The sequence below is a fragment of the Elephas maximus genome, chromosome 17, assembly GCF_024166365.1.
Source record: "Elephas maximus indicus isolate mEleMax1 chromosome 17, mEleMax1 primary haplotype, whole genome shotgun sequence".
Taxonomy (NCBI): Eukaryota; Metazoa; Chordata; class Mammalia; order Proboscidea; family Elephantidae; genus Elephas; species Elephas maximus.
The window spans coordinates 26,892,985-26,908,808 of NC_064835.1; the positions used below are offsets into that span (position 1 = coordinate 26,892,985).

Sequence of the window (15,824 nt, forward strand, 5' to 3'; positions counted from 1 at the left end):
AAAAGGGTCCATCCAAAGAAACATCATGTTTTCCCAAATCACTTTATGAAACTTTATCAGTTGCAAACAGTACAACAGGAACGGCTTAGGGTTTTCCTGGATAAGAATGTATGCTATGCTCAGTGGTTTCTTTGTCACTTTGTTTGCCTCCAAGAGCTTATACACAATTGCCATTTCCTTTTTTTTAATGTAGAGAAAAAAAAAGTTTCAGGAATATATTTTGCTTTTTCATTTGTGTTTTGGTGACCCTTCTGTCTACCCAGCCTCCCCTTCCCCACTCTCAGCAGACTCGTCCACCTTCTCCCACAACAAAGGCTAAAAGGAACATCAGGAGGCCCAGTTTTCATTCGCCTCAGGGAACAAGTTCTCCAGCTGAGCCGGGGCTACCACAGCGCTCTGCACTCTGCGCAGAAGGCTGGGACACTTTCCACTGGCTGCTAGCCACAGAGTGTGCAGCTGGCTCGCTTTCCCTCACCTACCACAGAGAACACATCTGGCCCTCCAGCCCACAGGGTAAGAAAAATGATGGAGCGGCCAGGCTGCCCCCAGAAAGTGTTTCATTGAAATATCCTGTCCCCTGAATCGCCTTTTGACTTGCCACTGGGCTTTCTTCAGCCGGTAAGATGACCAGATGCAAATGAAACGGTGCTTTAGGTTCAAACAGGAGTCATGGGCTGCAGTGCTCCTGGGTAGCAGCGGCTCTGGCCCCTCAGTGGTCAGGACGGAGGTCATATATGGTCTCGGGAAAATTCCACAGGAAATGCAGACCTGTTCCTACTCTCCTGGCACATGTAAAACAAGCATTAAAAAGTAAGAAGAGGCTAATGCACTTACAGTGTATTATGGCAGGGAAACTATTTTTCAGCACCAAGTACCTGTAAAAAGTCGCCTCTCTTGAAATTCAGTTCTACACGAAGCACTAAGAATCATATGTTGCTTCCATGGAAACAGTGGATGAAACTGCATTCCTTCTCTCCGCCCACACTAGCTTCCGCAATGGCTGGGAGCTCAAGTGCCTCATCACAAGGAGATGCCAGCTTGGGAAGGTGGTATGGGAGAGCACGCTACTGTCTTTTAGGCCCATTTTTAACACCATGGGGTATTGCAAGGCCAATACTCTGGGTGGTTGGCATTCTCCTATCTCCGTGCCAGGACATGGAACTGGGTCCAAAATATTGGCTGGAAAACTTCCATTTTGAAAACCCACCTTTGTGTAGTATTTCAAGCTAAAACGTGAAAGCCACAGCCAAGTGTTAACAAAACGGGTTGGGGGAAAAAATTCTTGCTGCACCTGATGACAATTATTTCTGGAATTGGTATCCTTTCTCCATATCACTAGGCCCTTTTGATGGAAGCATTTCCTTGGGGGATATTTGCAGCAAATTTAGGAATAAAGAGATTTCAGGAAGATTTTCATTTAAATGACACTTGGTTTCCCTGCTGATGAAAGGGAAAGCCTACTCCATCTGCTGAGATCAGATTTCATCTCATCAAACACCTCAGTGTAATTATTTTTCTACCAAGTATTTAAATGAGGATGTAAATGAATACCAAGGTATTTGAAGTCATTAACGCTGCAGCGGCTGAGAGAGAACACTGCTGCCTCCCTAGGGAAGGGACCCCATTCGCCATCAAAGCAGCTGCTCGCCTGTGTTCATTTTGTAACCTTTATAGCACATTCTTGAATTAATGAAGAAGCGTCAAGAATCCATTCCTCACAAAATCTTGGCATGGGGTCTGCATGGGAGGCAAGGCGTGTGTGAGTGTGTGTGCGTGTGCTGAAGAACAGGGGGAATCTTAGCTTACTTAAAAAAGCTGGGACCTTGTAAGTTATCTTACCTTATACTACAATATAATATCGCAGTTCTAAAATTGAGTTAATAACTATAAATGAACCTCCCATGAAAATTTCTTTTGTAATGTCATATCTGCCCTTCTCTGCTGGATTTTAATTTCTCTACTTGTCAAGCAGGAACATGGGGATTGCCAAGATATTGAAAAATGGGTTCCCCATCTAACCTTGGCCATCTTTTTCTGAGCCTAGCTGGAAATATCCAAGTCTTAAGACCTACCCTGACTTAGGAGGCAACAGATGAACATTTAGGCTTTTCTCCATTTATAAACATCTCACTCAGTGTTATAAATATAACACTCCATTTAAAAATTCTGCTTTACCCTAACAACAAGATGGGCATACAATCTGCCATTGCCTTCACTTGAATGTGAAGAGTGGTAGGTTACAGTAGGAAACTTACCTCCTTAGAAGGAGGTAAGGAGAAAGACAGACAACTGTGTGTACGTGTGTGTGTTCGTTGGGGATCTGTATGGGAAAAAGAGGAAAAAAAGAATAAAGGGGGATCATGTAGAGTACGCTTTTGATCAAAATATAAAGTTCTACAGACTGTTAAAAGACTGGAAAACTTGCCTTTTGGTACTGTCAGCCCCTAAAATGTCATTTTGCAAAGTAAGTGCAAGATTTAGAAAAAAAAATAACACTTGAATGTTTCATGATAGAATCTTTTTTCTATTTCTCTGCAATCTCAGTTTAATACAGACGATGCTTAATAGTAAGTTCTAGGCAGAAGGAATGTGTTTACTCTGAATAATCAAAATCTGATTTAGCTTGACACAAAATGGAACAGGATCCCCTGGCACAGACTGCTACTGAGAACATGACTATATAGACACAAACAGATCTGGTCTGTGCAATTCTGTGCAAACAGGGAATCGCAATTAATGCACTAAGGGAAGTACTGTTTTCCGTGACGAGTTAACAGCAATTTGACTTCTATACAAAACCAGGCTTTCTGTCCAGAGGTGCAACTTCACTTTTGCTTCCATGCACTTATGCAAAAGAGAGCTTAGTCAAAAGTTCAGTTAAATAAACAATTAAATCCAAAAAGCTTCCACAGATTTCAGTAACATAGGAAGCGATACTAAATAAAATACTGGTTAGGAAGAATGTAAACCTAAGAATTTAGATTGTGAATTAGAAATCTAATGATGAAATGAAGGAGATATACCTAGAGTAGGATTTTTTTGGCAGTATCAGTTAGTAATAGATTAAAAAGAAGAAGAAAAAAAAGAAGAAACTATGAGGGATAGAAACTATAAAAACAAGAAAAAAGGAAATTATAAAATAATAAAGTATAATATAAAAGGACTCATTTTTATACATTTTTCAGCAGAAGAAATGAGTTGCGACCATGGTCTGATTGCAGAGATCATGCAATTAGAGAGATGGAGAAGGACATCGTGAAAGAAAGGCAGGGAAATTAAAATCAACTTGAAAAGAAACTGAATTCTGGAGAAATAGCTAGGAAAAGCAGTAATCTTTCCAAGTTCTTAACCTATTAAAGAAAATATATCAAAGTATACAAAACATATTAGTGCCAAACAATGATTTGAATTGAAAAAATATACACCTAAGGTTCTTATTTACATAATGTACCTCTTTATTGTAAGCTGAGCCTTTGATGGATAATTTAAGAGATTGGTTAAGCCAATCTCAATTTTTTATTTTTGTAATTTTCTTTTAAAAACTACAGTTATTACATGTTCATTATAGAAAAACTAGAAAATACAGATAAGCAAAGAGAATCAACCCCAATTTCAAATGTCCCAGAGAGCTTAACTCATACTAATTTCTCTGAGGAAAAGATACTTAATCTTTTAGTAACATTTTAAATGGATAAGTTTTAAACATACCTGTGGACTTGCTATTCTACTGTCAATCCCCAATCCTAATTTAAATGAAGCAACAATAGTCTTCCCCACCTTTACTCTTAAATCAGCTTACACTAAATACATGAAGTAGTGACAATTCTGAGGCCCAACATGTCTGCTACACACTAGCCAGAAATGGTCTCCCCTCGTCATTCTAGACAGTTTTGGTTTTGTTTTTTAATTAGAAAACAGAGTTGATCCCAGAAAGAAATTTGAGTGCTAAGGGCATACAGCACCAAGGCTTTTGCTCTACCAGCATTTCCTTGCCAGAATACAAATCAAACTATGAAGAGGTATGCTGCCCTCGGTAACTTTTTCAATGTTCAATGTTCTTTTTATCCAGACTTACCAAAGAGACCTCTCTCACAGTCTATGAGAGGAGTCCTATTCTCTAGTAGCAATGGAGACACAAACACTTCAAGGTGAAGTTCACCCCTGACTGAAAAATCAGCAACACACATTCCCCATTCTGTCAAACTTGATTCTCCATGAACTGTATATGCTTCCTCTCTACGTTGGAGTCTACTTAGTGTTCTTCCTCCCAGCTATTCTAGTAGGTAAGTAGAGCCCAGCAAATCCCCTCTATACTTAAATAAAAGGGGGGAAAATGCTAGGTCTCAAAATTTCACAACAATGAACTCTCCAAGGCCATGACTGAAATAAAGAAAAATTAACACTAACAAATGAAATCTTAGGCCATGGAGAAGTTGAGCAAAGAAAGTCACCACTGGCCCACTATTTCTTCTTTCCATGCAAAGAAAAAAAAATATGTATATAGCAACTTGATGTGACACCTAACTGAATTATCAAGATGCCTGCAGCTTACCTTGAAATGGTTCACCAAAAAAAGAAAGGTAAACCTTATATGGCAAAAGAGTAACAACTGTCAATCTAGGTGATGGGTACACAGGTGTTCATTGTATTATAAGTCACAACTTTTCCATGTGTTTGATATTTTTCATAATATAAAGTTAAAAAAAATGATGACAACTTAAATTTAGACAGCACTTTTCAATTTGTGAAGGCCTTTCGGAGAGAAACAAAATAATTCAATCTTCATACTGGCCCTGTAAATGAATTAGGTTAAATATAATCATAGGTCATATGGTTATAAAAACTAAGCCTCAGAAATACCAATTGACTTGCTCCAAGTCATACAACTAGTGAAAGACAAAACCAACACTCAGTCTCAATTTTTGAATTTCCATGCCAACAAAAGTCATGTGGTATATTAGTCTCTCAGCATTAAAACAAAATTTAACTGTTTTGATTTCCCAGGCTCTCTACAGAAGCCCATCTTCCAAAATCAATCAAGAAGAAGAGTAATCTACTTCATCTTCAGTCTAATATATAATATCTCCATTGCCATCAGACACTCTCTAGCTTCTGCCTTTGGCAGGAAGGTGACAGAACAGTGCCTGGCACACTGTGGTGATAAGAATGCAAGCTATGAAGTTCATATCCTGGCTCTACTATTAACTGTGTGATCTTAGGCAGGTAATTTAATCCCAGTGTACCACAGTATCCCCATCTGTGAGAAGTGACTAATAACAGTACTTACCTCATGAAGTTAAATCAGTTAATATAATGCATGCAAAGCACTTAGGACAGATCTTGGCACATAGTATTCTTGTCGTTGTTAGGTGCCATGGAGTTGATTTTCAACTCATAGTGACTCCATCTGACAGAGTAGAACTGCCCCATAGGGTTTTCTAGGCTATAATCTTTATAAAAGCAGATCGCCAGGTCTTTCTCCCTCAGTGTCTCAAACCGCCAAGCTTTTGGTTAGCAGCTAAGCATTTAACTGTTGTACCACCAGGGCTCCTTGAAGTACTCAATAAACAGTAACCTGCCTCCTTCTCCTCCTCCTCCTTTTTCTTCTTCATCATCATCATTGTTTAGTATTGCTATGACTCTTCAAATTACCTGTGAAACAGTCATCTTCATGTTACTCTGGCCACTGCAAAGCCAGACATCTCCAAATAAGACATTATGAACTCTGAGGGTGAAGTTCATCGTCCCAGAGGTCTGTTCCGCCATCACTTCAAAAGGCCCACCAGGCTTCATAGGATCCAGTACCACCATCCAGGTATTAGAGTGTGCTGAAATAATAACAGGACTCCAAGGAATCAACCGATTAATTAAAATAAAATTAAAGTTCAATCCTGTCATGCACCATACTCATCTGCAGCTACTCCCAGTCTCTGTGATATACTAAATTCAAAGCTATGAAGATTGGCCAAATTTCAGACAAGGTGATAGAACTAAGGAAAGCAGCGCATTTCTATCCCTCATCTGTATCAATCCCTCCTCACTTTTAACTAAGCATTTATAAGACAAATAAATTGGCCAGTTATAATCCTAAGTAATAAACAAAAATACACACATTAAAACTCAAAGCAGCTTAATAAAAAAAACATAAAATAGAACTTCTTGTTATACTATTCAACTGTCACTATTAACAGAATCATAAACTTTTAGATTTACACAGTGTCTCAAGCTAGCGTATAAATATCCAATCAATGTAAGCACAAGTTAGAGAAAATCATTTACGATCTGAAACTTCCCCAAACTTGGAGGTATCTTCCTTGTTATCCATCCCCACTCGCTCCCATGTTGGTAGCAAGGGTTAACACTACCAGTGGCTCTGGGATCTCCTACCAAGAGTTCAACAGGTGAGTGTAGAAGCTGTCACATAAAGAAGTAGTGGGAGGCATATAAATTAATCTGTGAAGAAGATATTTAGATTTGCCCAATCAATTATTTTCTTAAGAGTTATTTATAAGACTTAAGGCTTTTGAACCCTTTAAGGAGATGAAAAGCTGTCTGTCATGGATTGCATTGTGTCCCCCCAAAATATCTATCAACTTGGCTAGGTCATGATTCCCTTGCATGATTCTATGATTGTCTACCATTTTATCATCTGATGTGATTTCCCCACGTGTTGTAAATCCTGTCACTGAGATATAATAAAGTGGATTAGCACCAGTTATATTGATGAAATCTACAAAATTAGATAGTGACTTAAGCCAATCTCTTTTGAGATATAAAAATAAGAAGTGAGCAGAGAGACACGGGGACCTCTTCCACCAAGAAAGCAGCGCCAGGAGTAGAGTGCATCCTTGGACCTAAAGTTCCTGTGCTGAAATCCTCCCAGACCAATGGAAGACTGATGCATCACGAGGAGCCTCCCTCAGAGCCGATAGAGAAAGCGTTCGCCTGGAGCCAGCACCCTGAATTTGGACTTGTAGCCGACTAGCCTGTGAGAGAATAAATTTCTCTTTGTTAATGCCATCCACTTGTGGTATATCTGTTATCGCAGCACTAGATGACTAAGACACTACCCAAGACCCTATTTCAGAAATTCTCAGCATATTCTTTAGGAACCACCCCCTACTACCTTCCTACCTCTCGCCCACTCACCCTGCCACCACTGCCAACATCATACTAGAAACTTAAAGAAAATACCTTTGAAATGGTAAAATTATGTCTAGAAGAACCAAATTAACATGAATGAAGCTGGAGAAACAAGAGTGGGAATAGAGACAAAACAAATAGAGAAATGAACATCTGAAAATAAATATTCTTGGTATACTGCAGTGGCGTCACTAGCGGGGCAGAGGGGGTCTGGACTGCACCAGGTCATACTGCCAGAGGGGGTGATACCAAAATGAGTGTCTATAAAAACATCCCTGTAGTCAACAAAAACATTTTTCATAAGCTCGGCTTACATGTATCAATATACCCACAAGGCTAAAACCCTGTGCTGATTTACTTCCGGAACCTTCTAACGCGCTCCAGTGAGAGCTCTTATTATTACCCAGTTACACTGATGCTTTGAATCACGTGGTTTCATTTGCAAGCTCTGCAAGCACACGCTATTGTTTTCATCGCTGCTGGTGTTTTTATAGTTGTCGATTTTGTCACAATCTTCTGGCGTGTTAGCTGCAATATTGTGATAATTAGTATTTGTGAACCTATTATCAATGATTTTTTTGAGAATGAAGTAGTAATTAAAGGAAAGGAAGGAGTGATATACAGGAGCTTTGATTCATGAGTAACGTTAGTACAAAAAACATTACTAAGGATTCTGTATGGTCCAGTAAGGGAGGAGGTCCATGGAAGGGTGATACCATGAGTTAGCACACTGGGTGACACCAATCCTAGTGACACCATTGGCATACTGCCAAAGAATATAGAACAGATTTATATTTGTGCCCATCAGGTCAATGTAAATTCAAAGGGTGTGAATGCTAAGAACTGGAAATGGAGCATCCTAAGGTTGTAACAATAGTTACAACAAGTACTAAGTGCCTACTGTGTCCTAGACACTGTGCTAAATTCTCTCTAATCAGCAAGAGTTACGCAGAAGCATGAGATGTCCAGATGCATAAGACGTTAGTAAAGACTCAAACCATAAAGCATTGCTCAGAGGCCTGGGGAAAAACTTCCAAAAACTTCCAAGGTGTCTGTGAAAGGGTGGATGTTTGCTCCTCTTAAAAGCATAAGCAACTGAGATTGCTACTCCCACCCCTCAGAGGTCAATTAAGCCCTAGGACCAAATGTTCATTGTTGTTTTTATATCACCAATAGCCGGACATCAACATATTAAATGCATAGTTCACCTAAAGCAAAAAAGTCACTGTTTTGGAAACAGTGGGCAGCTAGTACAGATTGTGTCACACAGGTGTGATGTGCTCCGTATGGCTCACACTTCTGCGCAGGCAGACGTTCCAATCTGTCCCAAGTATAATCTTGCCAAGGTCTTCCCAGGCTTCCTGCACTGACATATCTAACTGGAGCTCTGTCCTTCTGCCACCAACACTGCTCACTTATGATGATGAGGTCAACCTCCAGAAACCTAGCACAGGACCACTTCTACTTCTACTACCGCACAATCTATTCCTAGTCACTGCCATGAATTCACTGTTTACACTTAGCCCCAGTCCAGGCAACATGACTGGTGAAGAGAACTACCTTCATCAGAGCTTCTGAAAAGATTTGCTGCCTGTACTGGATTGTATAGTGTCCCCTAAAAAGTCCTGCCCACCCGAAACCTGTGAGTATGGCCTTATTTGGAAATAGGGTCACTGCAGATGCAGTCCAGTTAAGGTGAGGTCACACTAGATTAGAGTGGGCCCTAATCCAGTAACTGATGTCCTTATAAGAAGGGAATTTGGACACGGTCACACACAGAAGGAAGACAGCCACGTGACGATGGAGGCAGAGATTGGAGTTACACTGCCGAAAGCCAAGGAATGCCAAGAACTGCCTATAACCACTAGAAGCCAGAAGAGGCAAAGAAGGAGCATGGCCCTGTCAACACCTTGATTTCAGACTTCTGGCCTCCAGAACTGTGAGAGAATAAATTTCTGCTGCTTTCAGCCACTCGCTCTGTGGTAATTGGTCACAGACAATACCAAACCATGAAACCCATTACCATCGAGTCGATTCCAACTCATAGCGACCCTATAGGACAGAGCAGAACTGCCTCATAGGGATTCCACGGAGCAGCTGGTGGATTCGAACTGCCAACCTTTTGGTTAGCAGCCAAGCTCTTCACCACTGCACCACCAGGGCTCCAAAAGACAACAAGAAGGGTGAAATATTTGGGCAAAAAATAGCAATACCATAATACTGCCAGAGGATGAGCTCCCCCCCAGGGCCTAAAGAGTCTGAAGAAAGTAGGCATTAAGACCCGAGTCTTATTCCCCAAGAACTGCCCTCCAGAGAAATCTCCTTCCAACTTCATGGATGACCTTGGAGAACTTCCTTCTGTGCTAGTCCTCAAGTTCTTTTCATTTCTACCTTTTTTTCCTCCCCCATTTGATAAAAGAAAAATGAAATCTGACACAACAACGGGAGTTAAGTGAAGTGTCAAACAGGGAGGGGAAACCTGATCCACCACAAAGAGGTTACTAACTGCCAAATTCACTCAGAAATGATTAGTTTAAAACAATGCAGGTCTACTCCTATGAAGTCTACACAAAGGAGAGTAATCCCTGTGAAGACTGTTTCTCAGAGGCATAAACCACCATGTTTATAAGTGATTACTAGTCCTTGGCTTGTCAGGTCAGGACTGGTTGTTGAAGTGGAGCTCACCATAGGCCAATGAAGTCTATTTGTAGTTTTTAGACACTACATCATGTCCTTTAGGTTGAGTTCAAAAAATAAAATTTAGTCACCGACCACAAAGGATTACAAGTTCACCATCCACTGGTTTTCTATTGATCCTGATAGGTTTTCTGAGCAACAGCTGTTTTGGTTCCTTCTAGGTCCTAATTGGAGTCCCTGGACAGCACAAATGGTTAAATGCTGGACTACTAACCAAAAGGTTGGCAGTTCAAACCCACCCAGAGGCACCTCAGAAGTAAGGCCTGGCAATCTACTTCCAAAAGGTCATAGCCTTGAAAACCTTATGGAGCAGTTCTATTCTGCAACATATCGGGTTACTGGCATATGAGTTGGAATCAACTTTATGCCAACTAACAATGAGCCCTGGTGGTGCAGTGGTAAAAAGCTTGGCTGCTAACTAAAAGGTCAGCAGTTTGAATCCACCAAGTGCTCCTTAGAAACCGTAGGGGCCAGTTCTACTCTGTCCTTTAGGGTCACTGTGAGTTGGAATCAACTCAACAGCGATGGGTTTGGTTTTGGTTTTTTAATCACTTGCTATCTTTTACCAATTCAGGCCCATGTTTCTATAAATTCCCATTTTCATCACACTGACATCTCTGGTTCCTCACCATCTACGAAGGCTCATTTTCTCCCTCTATCATTCCCCTGTGTGGAGTGCTCACCGTGTACCAGGCACTCCACAGGTAAACAGCAGAACGTGAACCCCGGCCCTGGCTTATACCGATAAAAGAGCCACACAAACTGACGAGGACTTTGTGTTTCTGTGTCTAACAGCATATATGGGGGCCTGTTTCTTACTGTTCCTCTTCACTGCATGGTCCAACCAAGGGCATAAGTAAGGAAGTCTCCACCTCCGTCCATCTTCTCTCCATCTCCCCAACCAACCCCCACCTCAAAATGGAAAGAACAAAAAAAATTAAAATAATCTGTCTACAGACACAATTAAACACAAAGTATGTTCTTACTTTTTCTTTTTGCTATTCATATCAGATGTTAATTATTTTTCAGGTTATTGTGCCAAAGTCTCAGATGCCAAGAAGAGAAAAAGAAAAATTCTCTATGACCTTTCCCTTCCTAAGAGGAAAGTCTTAGAGCTGAAGGAAACAGCCTTATTCACTTCTTCTCCACTGAACCCTGTAATTGGTTCAGTGGTTTTTGGAAGTGGCTTGGAGGTAAAGAAGGCCTTACTGCCCAAACTGCCGCTTACCAACCTGTATTTATTCTGTAACCTAAAAGTTCATTTCCACCATCACCAAATATGAACGCAAAAAATAAAGGCTTAAATATTTTTCTGTCCATAAAGCCACTCATTGTAAGTTACTTAAAGCATAACATGCTGTGACACGAACACCTCAAGGTGACACCCAGTAAGTCACACCCTTGTATAATCCTAGAGTCCCTGGGTGGTTGCAAACAGTTACCATCCTTGGCTGCTAACAAAAAGGCTGGAAGTTCAAGTCCACACAGAGGCCTGGCAAGCTACTTCTGAGATATCAGCCACTGAAAACCCTACGGAGCACAGTTCTATTCTAACCCATGGTGTTGCCATGAGTCGGCACTGATTCGACAGCAAATGGTTTGGTTTTGGTTTGGTTGTATAATCCCCTCCCCTTGAGTGTAGGCAGAACCTGTAACTTGTGTCTAACCAACAGAAAATGGCGAAGGGGATGGGATGTCACTCTTATGATTAGGTTATGTTACATGGTAAAGGTAAAGTAATTCTGCAGATGTGATTAAAGTCCCTAATCACTGACTTTGAGTTATTCAAAAGGGACACTACCCTGGGTGGGCCTGACCTACTAAGGTGAAGCCCTTAAAAGAGGGCCTAAAGGTCAGAGACGTAAAGCAGCCAAGACACTACCATGAATTCTACAGCCACAGGAAACACATTCTGCCAGCAATCTGAGGGAGCTTGGAAGCAGGCCCTTCCATAGTCGAGCCTCCAGGTGAGCACACAGCCTGCCCAACACCTTGATTCCAACCCTGTGATACCCTGAGCAGAGAGCCCACCTAAACCTTCACCAGACTTCAGACCTAGAGAACTGTGAGATAGTAAATGGGTGTTGTTTTAAGCCACTAAGTTTGTGGTAATTTGTTACACAGCATAGAAAACTAATATACATGCCATCACTCTAATAAGGGGGGTAGAAGGACTCTTAGGCTTTTTATATTTTTCTAAATTGGAGAAATTTTATCTACTTACATCAAGCATAACGACAAACATAGACAGACATACCTTATATTATTACCTACAGGCACATACTGCCACATATATTACCTATCCTATTCTCCCAACTTTATCCCTTATGTCTGAGAGGGCCATCATGCATCACTTAGCAACACAGTTTGAACAGAACCCATACCTGCCCATATTCCCATTCATTCCTGGGCTTTTAACTTTTCCATGTCTCAAATGTCAGTCTGCTGGGCAAAAGTCTCTATAAGTCCCCCTTTGTTCTGGGCACCTAGGGGATTATAGGCAATAAATTAAATATTAACAGAGGGAGAAAGGGTGGCAAATTGAGGTAGTCTGGCCGAAAATCCCAGAGTCCTCATCAAAATCCAAAGGAAAAATCAACCCTTCAGCATCCCCTGTAGTGTCTCCTTTGAGAGGCATTCTTTTCTACCCTGTGAAATTCCCTACATGTCTACATCCTTTATTCCAAATAATCCGTCATCCATTTTGTTTCACAGGTGGGATAGGTGGGACAGAGCAAGACACTCACTGAAGCAGGTTTGTAGAATGTCTTTCTTCTCTACCACGCCAACATGGAAAGCCTGACACACAGAACTACCCCGCCAACCCCTTTTCCTGTGAAATTACCATCAACTGTCCACGAATCACCTAATTCCCTCAAGCTACTACTGGTTACTTCAAATCACCCATGACTTTGCAATGAAGCAATCAGGGTATTACTTGAACCTGAACTGGTAAATGTGCAAGGACTGGCATTATCTGTGTCCTTTGTATTTCCCAGGGTTTCTAGCTCTGTGATTTTATACATTAGAAGCCTTCAATAAATGTTTATAGGCTTGAACTCAAAATCAGTGAGCAGAGTCACAATCACTGTAAAGGAAAAGGGAGGCTCATCCCTTAATTATTACCTTTTATTTCTGCTCGTCACCACTTACCCTCCTGCCCCATCTCTGCCCACCCCGAACGGTAGCCCTGGAACAGCCATAGGAGTGAGGTAGAGCGGAGGGGAGAGGAAGACTAAAAACAATGCAAACGAACATTTTTTTTAATTAAATGTTATATAAATTTATGTATTTTCCATATCATCCTCTACAGTAATTTGTAGTTTCTGCCTCCTAGATACTTATTGAAGCCCTGGTGACACAGTGGTTAAGAGCTCAGCTGCTAACCAAGAGCTTGGCAGTTCAAATCCACCAGGCGCTCCTTGGAAACCCTATGAGGCAGTTCTACTCTATCCTATAGGGTCACTATGAGTCGGAATTGACTCGATGGCAATGGGTTTGGGTTTTTTGTTTTGTTTTGGTTTGGGTTGGATATCAGTACTGTGTACCAACTGAACTAACTAGGCAATCCTTGTTTTCAGAGGCCAGCAAAATTTCCACAAGATTCCCCATCACATATGTATAGTCAAGTCATTGCTCAAACCTTGAATTCCAACACTAACTCTACCACCTCCCAGAGTAGCCTCCTCACCTGTCTCACCCTCACCTCAGGATGCTGCAGCTATGTAGATGCATCTGGTCTCCACCTGACCCAGCCCCAGCATGCTTTCCTGCACCAGTAACATCTAGCTTTGCCTCCTCCATACACTAACTCAAACGTCTTTGTCTCCCCTAGACAGAGATCCTTCTGTAGAACCTCCCTGCTCATCAAGGCTGCTCATTCTTTCTTGAACATCCTCACAGCCACCATCTTGGGTCAAGTCCTCGTAACCTGTACCTTGATAGCTTAACAGCCTGCCAATCAGTCTGTCCACTTCTAGATTTACCAGTCTCCAATCCAGAGTTCTGCTACCAGAGCGATCTTTTTAAATACAAATCTGATTGTGCTATTTTACTGCTTTGCTGCTTAAAATCCATCAATCCAGAACAAAGGATACACTCCTTAGCAAGGACAAACAAGTCTCCCTACCTTTCCAACATCATCTGTCATCCACCACCAGTCGCACAGCCCTGTGTTCCAACAAACCAACCTGTTTGCCATTTCTCCAATGACCCATGCTTGCTCATGCCTCCCTATCTTTGCCCAGTCTATTCTCTCTATCTGCTTCCCCCACTCATCTTTTAAGATAAGCCTTAGATTAAGTTAATTATCCCCACTAAGTGCTCCCAGAGCACCCTGTACTTCTCCATAGCGGCACCTATCATTTTGCTTATTGTTGCTTATTATTTTTCTATGTCCTCCCCTAACACATGAGCTTCACTGGGGAGAAATTATATCTTCTTTGTTCATCATTGTATTGCCTGTACCTAGCATAGTACATGGCATAGTAAACACTCAATATAATATTTGAGTGACTGATTAAACAGTAATAACAGCAGCCAATATTTATTCCATACTTATCATGTGCCAGGCACTGTTATGAGTACTTTACATATGTTAATTCATTTAATCCTCACAATAATTCTATTATCATTACTTCCACTTTACAAACAAACCATGGCACAGAGAGATTAAATAACATCTTCAAGGTTACATGGCCACTGAGTGACAGAGTCAGGACCTCAATCCAATGAACTCCATAGCCTAGGTTCAACCACTTCTACATATTGCCTCTTATTTATAAATGATTCCACTCAAATGTTACCGTCTGTGAAAACCTTTCATGACCACCCAATCCGAGTTAGATGTTTTCTTCGGTATCCCATGACAACCTATACACACTTTCATCATAGCTTTTATCACACTGCACTATATGTCATAAACCAAAACAAAAAATAAAAAAACAAACCCGTTGCCACAGAGTCCATTACGACTCATAGCAACCCTAGAGAATAGAGTACAACTGCCCCACAGAGTTTCCAAGGAGCAACCGGTGGATTCTAAATGCCGACCTTTTGGTTAGCAGCCAAGCTCTTTTACCATTGCACCACCAATGTCCACCTACTACCACTATTCCATGAGCTGCGTGAGGACAGGGACTCTGACTTAGTCTTATTTTTCTGTTTCAGTGCCTAACCAGTTGCCATCAAGTCAATTCCAACTCACGGCGCCCTTATGTGTATCAAAGTAGAACTGTCCAGGTTTTCAAAGGCTGAAGCAGTAGATCACCAGGCCTTTCTTCTGAGGCACCCCCAGGTGGATTCAGGCCTTCAACCTTTCAGTTAACAGTGAGGGTATTAACCTGTTTGCACCATCCAGAGACTCCACCCTCAGTGCCTATCACATGGTAAACACTCAAAGCATAAGCATTCATTTTTCTGATGATCCAGTAGGTGGCAGACAAAGACAATAGCTAAACAGGGGCCAGGCTGCCTTACCTTTCACACTGGTCACTTTCTTCATGATAGTCTCGTGGACTTGGCACACAGTCACTGACACTGTGGCTCCGGGTATGCCATAGCCCCAGATCACTGCCCCAGAAGGCTCCTTCTGCAGTACCATGTAATTATCGATGTATGAAGCAAAGCGAAAATCAACACCTAAAAAATGTAGCAAACACTTAGAAGGGCGTCATCAGGAAATTCATCACCAACTGATTTGGGTGAAACTGCAATGAGCAGAGAGTCTTTATACAAGAGAATCTGGATATACTCAGTCCTTTTAATCATCTAAAACTAGATCTTATTCCTCCTAATTAGGGAAGCAACATAACAAGAACAGGTTCCAACAATATGCATCATGGTACAAGATGACCAATAATGAAAACTCAAAGAATGTAGGGTAACCCATGCACCACAAACCCCCTTCCCTTCAGAGCTCTTGATCTTCCTTTCCTCTCAGGCTTGGCCCTAAATACTTGGCTCTCTCCCCCCAAATCACTAAA

General features: G+C 41.3%; 1 protein-coding gene across 1 annotated transcript in view; it reads right to left on the minus strand.

Moving 5' to 3' along the window:
- Positions 1–15,824, minus strand: part of SIAE (sialic acid acetylesterase) — a 52,907-nt gene that overhangs the window by 33,131 nt on the left and 3,952 nt on the right. The window contains exons 2-3 of the mRNA XM_049856197.1: positions 15,319–15,480; positions 5,653–5,828 (exon numbers count right to left, since the gene is read on the minus strand). Coding sequence (XP_049712154.1) covers positions 5,653–5,828; positions 15,319–15,480 — 338 coding nt within the window. The remainder of the gene's footprint in view (positions 1–5,652; positions 5,829–15,318; positions 15,481–15,824) is intronic.